Genomic DNA, 10,273 nt, shown 5'->3' with positions numbered 1-10,273 from the left:
ACCGTATCATTCTTACCTACAGTCTGATATTTGTACCTAAGAATATATATGAACTCGCGGTATCGAGGCCTTCTGATATACCATTAATAAATTAGGTTATGTATTATCTCGTTGAAACCTACCCTCGATACACTAGTGACCACGACCTGATCAAAACGCCTTTAGAAATATGTAATAAATAATGAACTCTCACATAATATGATCTCAAATCCTTCGTTAAGATGAAGACGTAAATTGAAGGTCATCTTAATAAGAAAGAAGGCGGAAGAATTCCGATCAGATACATTTGCTGAAGCTTACAAGCTCGAGCACCAACATCACTAACCATCAAAGATCGGCTACGAAGAAGGTATGACGTAAGGACCGTATTCACATAATTTAAAACCCAGTAAGGAAGATTTGAGTGAAATTATGCTTATATCATTGTGACTCCCGAACAGTGGTAAGACGAAACATAAAATAATAATTTGGCTCATAGCTGACGTGTCTGGAGCCCAAGCTGAAGTACAGTATAGTTTACAGTAATTTATTTCCATCTCCTATACTAACTACCAGATTGATGCACTGAGACACGATGATTGATCCTAACTTCAACAGTCGAAAGCTCAACACACGAGAGAGCCCGAAAGAGTGAAAATGACGATGAAAATCAGGTAGGAGGTAAACAAAGAAAAAAGTCGAAAGGCTTGCTTCCAGCCTTGATCTTTTATTTTATTGTACGTTTTTATTGAAGAGTTATAATATCTATCACAAACCTTGATCTAACACGTTGGGAAAGTTAGAGTACCCTCATTCTGAGTTTTCACCCACCGCCGATTTCCATTATCCTTTTAAAAATATTTTAATCACTATTTGAATTTTTCTTTGACCACACCCGAACCATTTTCCTTTTATAGAGAAATATGATCTATGAAGCTTACTTCAAGGGAAAAAATGTTACTGTTGGCCTTATTCACTAACGTGTTCTTCCAAACCACAGTAATTAACAAATACAATAACATGTAAATAACAAATTTCATATTTTTGGATTCATGGGTTTATCGCTGTTTCTCTCCAAACAAATTTCTTAGTATCTGAACCAATAATGTTGAACAATTCATAACTGCTGGTGTCATTCAATTGTTAATTTTAGCTCTTATTTCTATCCTATCCTATCCTGTGTTGGAATTGTATTTTAATTCTGAGCAGTTCTGGCCTGTATTTATACAAAAGATTTTGAGTTAGTTGAAAACCACAAGATTAATAACTATAACTAAGTGATTACTTCAAACTGACAATAACAGGTACATAGTATACTGCTATGAAATGTTTATCCTGCATAAAGTAGTGGTGTTTTCATTGAATTGTTGCCTGTAGAATATTAAAAAAAAAATTAAGGTATTAATGGAATGAAGATATGCCATATACTCTATAGGAAGGGTGTATTATTATTTTAATGTCCTCATAGCTCTCTAAAAGAGTTTTTATTTTTTTCCGATCCCTCTAAAATAGAATAGAAACAATAAATTAGTGGATGCTTTATTATGGAAAAAATAAACATTGTTGAGTATTACCTTTTTCTACCTATTTATTTTAAGGTTGCCTGCAATACTTATGTGTTTATTGGTAATTGTCCATTCTGTGTGGTCCTACTAGTAAAAAGAATCCGGAGGTGAGGGGCCTCCTAATGTTGATTTACGCAATCTAAAAGAGTGATATCTCCTACTTATATATGATCTAAATAAGGCCCAAAACGTTGATGCGTATAAAAAACTAAAACTTTTATTTTTTATGAATGGAATATGGTCCGGTAGCGGTCAAAAAAACTCAAATAGTAAATAATTATACTATTTTTATTGAGCCAACGTTTCGCCCCACGTTGCAGGACTTCGTCAGGGCTAAAAAAGATACAAACACTTGACATAGTTACAAAAAAAAAAAGAAAAGAAAAGAACATAAGTGGAACATAACAGGGGTATACAATGAAAAGTAAAATATCATAATTAAAATTAAGGGTTGTAAACAGTAAATGAAAAGAGTAATAGTAACAGATGGATAAGAGATAAAATAAAAGAAGAAATATTAAAGAAAGTACAAATTAAGAGATGAAAAAAGAAAAGAAATTTTATTTTTTACTGTATTGGTATTTACTTAAAGAATCCTATCAATTATTTCTTAAATTTAATCGATGGTTAATTATCTTTATATAATTAAGACCTAATGTATGAAACCAATAGACTTCAGGACTAAAAGATTTTATACCTCTCTGTTTCTTTACCCTGGATTTTTATACAAGTTGCACAGGCCTGAGCGGGCCTTGTTTACAATCGATCGGTGATTATGTCAGAATTAGTATCTTCCTTAGGCTCAAAAGTTCTTAATCTGTTTGTTAAATTCTGAGGAATTAACGAAATCATTTTTACATAAACATAATTTTAAGTGTTATATAAAAATGTCTGTAAGTGATCTAACAGCGAAAATCGGCTTAATATTGCTTGGAGGAAAATTTGTATACCGATAGGTTTCATTCTCTCCTGAGGTAAATATGATCTGAATATTTCTATATCCTTTTCTATTATTTATATTGTTATTTTATAAACAATTTATTAGCTTAACATGCAATGTACTGTCTATCCAGATTGATGAATTACTATTTCAAATATTTAGATATTTTTTTTATTTTACGCTATTTATTTCTGTTGGGTTTGGTTTATGAGATAAGAATTATTTATTCTGGTTGAAGGTAGTTATTTGAATCCTTTTAATGTTATAATGTGGTTAAGACCATATATTATTTAATTGACCTGTATTTGATGCTGGATATCATTATTTATGTTATTTCTTTGCCATAAAGTAAGTTTGTATCAAGTAATTAATGTTGGGTATAGGTACAGTTGAATTACAAACAGAAATTTATTTTAACTGTATATACGATTGTGTATTGTTATATTTCATAGCCATCTTATTTATTAAATCTCTATCACAACCATTGTGTTGGTTTCTAATCCCTCTATTGTTCAAGTGAAATTTTTAAGAATAAAGGGTTTCAGGTGTGATTTTGATTTGTAACCTGACTTGTATTAATTTGAAGTTTGAATTTCTAAAGATTTTTTTCTTTTTCTTTTTTTTTAGGCATGTTAAAAAACCACCATAGTTCATCATTAGCAGTTAAAATTAATTTTATTCTTGTGAGATCATCCTTAGGAGAAGCGATATTTTTTTGGAAGATTTTATTTTCATTAAGTGATTCATGTACAAATTCATGTTTATAGACACATGGTGTATAAATAAATGTGAGCTGAAATAACTCAATGAACTAGGAATAGACTCTTATCAGCAGTTTTCTTAAACGTATGTCAGAAACGTACATGTATGTATGTATCTATGTAACAGAGTATATGTACAATTATGAATAGACGAGAATGTAGACATTTATATTTTTTTTAATATATATATTATTTTGTTTGTTTTTATGAAGTTATTATTTTTTTTTTTAGTGTATATTGATTTTTAAAGATGAATAAAATTATACAGTTAGTGAAATTTTGTTAGAAGTGTAAATAGTTGAATAATTTTATAGTTTGATACTTAGGGACTGTTTTATTTAAATTGTTTTAATTTGAAAAATATTTTATGTATAAAAGCAGATAGTTAGGAATTCATTACAAATATGAATTAGGGTTATATTACTTTATATTTTATTATTGTAAACTTGTGAAGTTCAGTGTTGTGTTTGCTCATTAATGATTCAGTGGATTAACTCCTTGTGCTAGTTTGAAGAATGCTTCCCTCGAAAGGATATTTTTCTGGCATGCCATGCCCTTTTTATGATTCTGGCATTTGTGAAAGGCCTCATTGCCATTTTAGACATAGCAAAAAAGATAGAACTAATCCTTCAGAAGAAGATGGATCTAAATCAGATAAAGATAGTAATGTAAATATTATTAAAGAATTAGTCACTGAAACTGTAAAACATGTACTTTCCCACACTGATATTAGAGATAAGACTGAAAACTCAGGCTTGAATGCTGATGCTATTGTGACAAATGTAGTTAAAACTTTCCAACCTGGTATTGAATCTAAAATAGATGGAACCTCCAAAGAATATGCAAGTACTGTTGAAGTCCCTTCTTACAAACCTACTCCCATATCAGAATTGAATAAAAAACATATACCAGTTGTTTATGCCCCTACAAGACCTGTTTATTTAGACAGATTTAAAAAGCGTGAAATTAAGGAATCAGCATTGTATACTCCTAAAAGCTTAAGTGATAATTCATCTTCTACAACTACCTATATCCCATCATCTTCCAAAGCTCGTTGTGAAGCCTATTCACCAGAAAATGTTAGCTCGTATAGGTATTTTACAAATCAAATTTCTGAAGATAATATCACAGCTACTAATGATGAATCAAATATTTTAACCAAAGAAAATGGTGCAGATAATGTTAAACAAAATTATGGATCAGAAATAAGTAATCTTAAAACATTAGAAGCTTTGGACAAACTGATTGAAGATGAGTTTAATAACAAACCTATTCTAGATTCACTGGAAAAAGATAATGTCAAGGTAACAAAGGAAGTTGAATTAAAGCCTAGTATTACTCCTGACAACATCAGTGACAGCCTACGTAAAGTGCTTCCACCCAAAGTTATTGGGGGTGAAGATTCATCTCAAAAAAATAAAAATCATCTAGTTTCCAAACATAGCCACTCGAGCCATGAAAAGCATAGTCATTCCAAAAGTAAAGTTCGTTCTAGCGATAGTTCTTCTAAATCTCATACCAATAAAGAAAAGAGTTCTAAACTAAGCAAGTCTGATGAAAAACACAGTTCTTCCAAATGCCATTCTAGTGATCATTCTTCAAAACCTGTTTCTAGTCATGATAGACACAGCCATTCTAGAAGTAAAACACATTCTAATGAAAGTTCTAAATATAGTTCCAGTCATGATAAACATCCAAAAAGTAAAAACCATGCTAATCATAGCTCTTCTAAATCTCATACCACTAAAGAAAAGACTAATGCTAAAATTACATCTAAGAAGTGTTTGAAGGACAAAGATAAATCTACTAATATCAAGGATAAAAGTAAACCTAATTTAAAAGAGAATAAAAACCTTGTAAAATCAACATCTGAAAATAAGTTGCTTAAAAATAAAGAAAAGGAAGACTTAAAAAAATCAGATAAGAAAAAAATATTGTCTGGTAAAGAGAAATTGTCAAAAGATATTCCATTAAAGAAAATCTCAAGTGATTCACTCACCATTATTAAATCTGATGCTTTCATTGAACAAAATTCAGTCAGTAGTTCATCAGATTTGGAAGAAATTCAGTGTCCTCTGGAGCCTATTCTGATTGATTCATCATCATCTTCTTCATCTATTATTGAACACTGTGAAGAACTTTCTCACCATTCAATGTCACCTAAAATGAATTTGGATAGTGATTCTGATACTGCTACAAATATACGATCATCTCCATCAGCATCAGAATATGCTTATGATTCACCACCACCTGCTAAACGGCTTAAGGAAGATGAGGACGATTTGAAAGTCACCCCTGTTGTGTTTACATCATCATTATTTTCTGATCGTTGGAAAAAAGCTCGGGAAACTGTAAAGAAATCATCAGCTGCAGGTAAAATTAAGATAGCTCATGTTCCAAATGTAACATCATTATTAAATGCTAAAGATAAAATTATTGCTAAAGCAAAGTCGCCTACTAAGGATGATCTCACAAATTCTAAAAAAATTGAAGATGTTAAAAAAGATCTTAATGTTGGTAAGCGTGCTAGGAAAGCACATATGCCCTCAAAAGAAAGAATCAAATATCCATCCCTTATTATGGAAGAGAATCTGAAGGTTCCTGTTTCCATACGTCAGTTGTGTCTTAATAATTTATATGATGAATATCTTAAATATTGTGAAGAAGAAGAAGCTAAGGTGAAGGCCCAAACAGATGAAATAGAAATCTGTAGAAGATTACATGTGCCAAAAACTTACCAAAATGCTGTTGCCCTCTCTCTACTAAAAATTAGAAAATTACAAGGTAAAAGTGACACAGAAACAGAAATAATGTCTTTGAACATTCTTTTATCACATTCTGTTCCAGAGTTTACTTATGGTTGGACAATCTATAAGTGCTTTTCTGAGTATTTGATGAAAGAAGAAGAATTCACTAGTCATGGTTTTCCTATTGAAATTAAATCAAAATCTGGTATTGGTTATATTGAAAAGAGTGCTAGGCGTTATGATGTAAAACAGCCAGATGATCCTAATTCAAGGATTTGTGCAAATTGTTCAAACAACTATTATGTGGATGACAAAGGATTTCCAGTAAAAGAATATGATTGCTTTTACCACTGGGGTAGATTGGCTAGGACAAGAGTTAGAGGAGGTATAACTGAGTTTTATAGGTGCTGTAATGGTGAGATAGGTTCTGAAGCATGTACAAATGGTAGGTATCATGTTTGTAATAGTTATGATGAAGACTGTCTAGAAGGATTCATCACATCCCGTCCTTCTAATGAAGAACCAGAAAAAGCAGGAATATATGCCATGGATTGTGAAATGTGTTATACAACAAAAGGTCTTGATTTAACCAGGTGTACAGTTGTTGATTTAAATGGGAAAATGGTATATGATGAGGTCATTGTACCTGAACATCCAATTCTCGATTATAATACTAGGTTTAGTGGAATTACTGAAGATATGATTATAAAATCTCGAAAAAAATTAAGACATGTGCAAAGGGATTTAATGAAACTTATTAATGAAAAGTCAATTTTGGTAGGTCATTCATTAGAAAATGATTTCAAAGCTTTGAGGTTGTTCCATCGAACAGTTGTGGACACTAGCATTGTTTTTCCTCATCACATGGGCTTACCTTACAAAAGAGCTTTGAAGTTGATTGCCAAAGACATTTTAAAAATTAACATTCAAGAAAATGATTCAGGACATGACAGCTATGAGGATGCCAATACATGCATGCAAATAATGATGGCTAAAATTAAAGAAGATGCTAAAAAAAGGAAGCCAAGAGTCATCATCAGTTTAGACTCTAAAAGCAAAACAAAATCTAATTCAGCCAGGTGAAGTTAAAAGTTTTTAGTTTTGTTTTTAAAGAGTTTGTGGTTTAGGATTTTTGGATGTGAAATGGATAAGTTAAGGGCTATTTCTATAGTATCCATGTATTAAATAGGGTCTAAAGTCTTAGATATTAGAGTCATACTTCGTATGATGAAGAATTCTTGGCGATGATAATTTAACTTTACATAAATTCTGTTTATGTGGAAATAATTGTATAATCACTTAAACAGCTGATAATCTAATAAAAACTTTGTAAAGTGGTGACTTTATAATCCAATGCTTGCTGAAAGTATTTTCCCTCAATTTATATCATGATCCCCGGGGTTTGTGGTTTTGATTCCATATTTATTTAAATAATGACTTAATATTTTTTATTCAGTATAAATTGGATAAATACTATTACAAAAGTGAAATGTCTTGATAAACTTTATATAAAAGCTACAATTTAACTGTGATAATTTTAGATTAATTAGTAATTGATTAGAATTATGAAAATATAATGAATATATTGTACTGTAATGTATGTGTGTATATACCATAGTTGTTTATTTATTGGATAATAGTTCATTTTGGATGTTAAGAAGACAAAATAAATTGTTTTTTGTTATTGTCATAATTATTATTATTTAAAGTACCATTGTACTTAATTTATCACAATAAATAAGGGCCAACTATCATGTATCCCATTAAAATTATTTACACTTATACTGCTCACAGGTCAAAATATATACATATGTGTTTAAGAATACAAAATAAAAAGTATCTGGTTAATAGGATGGAGGAAATAGTAGAATGATAAAAAATACATATGAAATAATTTTGTGACGGAAGATTACCAACATTTTCTCTGAAAAATATTATTAATACATTTAATTTTGAAGATTGTAATAGATATGGGAAAGATCAGTAGAACTTTTTTTTTTTTAAGTATTAATTGTTTTGTTTTTCTTTTAAAACATGAATAACTCATATATCTGTGATTGATTTTGTGGAATAATCTACAAGTTATTGGAAAGAGTTTTCTCTTGAAGATTTACCTGTTGAATTCCATAAACTGTGAAGATAGAAGAATATGAAAGTGTCCTGATAAAATGTCAATTTTGTAAACATTGGTGTTTTTAAGTTTTTCAAAACCAAGTCTGGACCTGCATGCATTACTGGAATGACTTGAAAAATGTCTTATGGTTTCTAACTTTTTTCCCTTTTATTACAAATACACTTCTTTTTTCAGCCACACTTATCCATGTAGTGTAACAAGTACTTCAATTTCAATATCAATCCTTTGAAAAATAGCATGACATTATTTTTAAAAAAGTATTCAAATAAAAGTTTTAGGATTGAGGAAGTATGTAAGGTATAGTTTTGTTTGTTGCTTTGATATATCCTTAATAGCTTGGAAGTATGAATTAATTGGTTTTTTAGATTTGCAGACTGTCAAAGGAAATTCAAGATTGTACCCATTTACTCAATTAGTTGTTAATTTAGTCCACTGGGTTCATTTTCAATACTTAAAGACATTTGAACTTGTGATGACATTCCATTAACAGTAAGTATTATTTTAAATCTTATTATATACATCCATTAGCATTATTATTATGAAATATCATAGTAATGATTTAGGCTTGAAAACAAATAAAATTTGATAAAATAATAAAAGTTAAATTAGGTATCTAAACCAACATTTGGACTCGAGTAGATTAAAATAGTTACTTTAATTTCAACACAGTGCTTTTTTTTGAATATTAAAGGAGGCTTTGGTGTTTCTTATGGTTGCACATTATGATGATACTGAAAAATACATTGTGTTGAAATCAGAGTTCTAATAGTTTTTAATTTTTTTCTCTGAGTTGTATAATTTATTATAGATTTTTTCACCAGGAAGGGGAGGAGAGGGTTGCATTTTTTTTTTTTTTTTTTTAATTTTTCATCAGTCTTCCCCTGGAAAATAAGAATGAAATATTTGGGAAAATTGAAATAATCAAAAATGTTATTATTTTACTCCAATAATATTCTAAAGTCTCAATTGCTGTTTGGTCAACTAAAAAGATTAGATCATTTATATTGAAATTAATACTGAAGACTTACTGTTATATTTTCTTAGATTTATTGTTATAGTACATTTATTATGACAATGTAAAATGTTTGTAGCATCATGTAAAAGTGAGCATTATATAACATACAAAATGTAATATTTAGTCAGATATAGTTTAAATACCTGTTTTTTACCATGACAAATTGTTACACCTACACTGAAAAGTATAAATAAACAAGAGATACTAACAAATATTAGACATATTATGAAAAGGGAAGTAATAACAAATAAAAAGTAGATAAAAGAGCAAAATAAACAATACAGTACACTCTAAAAAACAGAAAATAAGGGAAATAAGAATAAAATAAATATCAAGAAAAAAGGAAAATAAAAAACAAAAATTCTATACATATTATTATATATAAATCTTTCTTTTTCAACATCTTTCTTTTATTAGTTACACATGGTCCATCCATGATCTTCCAATAAAAAAACTTATGAATGTGTAAAAAATCTTATTGAAACTGTGTAGAATAGAAGAATATATAATTAAATAAATTTATATTCTTTAAAATATAAATTTGATAATTAAAAAAATTGAAGGAGTGTATAAATCCTTAAAGGTGGCAGAACCCAGAATGATTGAAGCTGGTGGAAGCAAGGACAGTACTAAACCTGGCTCAGGAAAATCCAAGTTGAAAGGGAGCTCTTCCCACCACTCTCATACCTAGCTAAAAAAGTAACCTTCGTTAGCCATAATTATTGTCTTATAATATTAGACAATAATGTATCGTATATGTCTACTCCCAAGCCACAACAGCTTGACAGTAGACTTATAGTCCTGATGGTGCCTGAATTGCTGAAATGTTCATTTAAGAATATGTATATATTGTACATTATATAATGCTCACTTAAATAAATTTCTTTTTAAAAATCATGTTTTTATGTGGTTTTCCTGAGGAACCCTCATGATCAAAGTGTTAAACATTGATATAATAATTGTGAATTTTTCTATAAATTCGAATATTAAGTAACCTAAGTTAAAAACATTTTAAGTGGTCATAATAAATATACTATAACAATAAATCTAAATAAATACACCAATGAGCCTGTAGTATTAATTTCAATATACCAGGGCATTCAAAAAGTCCTGTCGTTTTTCGTTTGTTCGT

General features: G+C 29.5%; 1 protein-coding gene across 2 annotated transcripts in view; it reads left to right on the top strand.

Annotated features, from left to right (window-relative positions):
• The first annotated feature begins 2,275 nt into the window (after positions 1–2,275).
• The window catches only part of LOC106678180 (RNA exonuclease 1 homolog), an 11,144-nt gene continuing 3,146 nt past the window's right edge, over positions 2,276–10,273 (top strand). The window contains exons 1-4 of one of the 2 annotated variants that reach the window (XM_067046190.1): positions 2,276–2,518; positions 3,112–8,423; positions 8,492–8,615; positions 9,725–10,223. In XM_067046190.1, the coding sequence (XP_066902291.1) occupies positions 3,761–7,075 (3,315 nt within the window). In that variant the 5' untranslated portion in view covers positions 2,276–2,518; positions 3,112–3,760 and the 3' untranslated portion in view covers positions 7,076–8,423; positions 8,492–8,615; positions 9,725–10,223. Of the gene's footprint in view, positions 2,519–3,111; positions 8,424–8,491; positions 8,616–9,724; positions 10,224–10,273 lie in introns of those variants that run through there. The other variant, XM_067046189.1, reaches the window with a different exon arrangement.

The sequence above is a fragment of the Halyomorpha halys genome, unplaced genomic scaffold (genome assembly GCF_000696795.3).
Source record: "Halyomorpha halys isolate HHAL.00 unplaced genomic scaffold, Hhal_1.1 Scaffold127.1, whole genome shotgun sequence".
Taxonomy (NCBI): Eukaryota; Metazoa; Arthropoda; class Insecta; order Hemiptera; family Pentatomidae; genus Halyomorpha; species Halyomorpha halys.
This window is presented reverse-complemented; position numbering and strand designations above follow the sequence as displayed.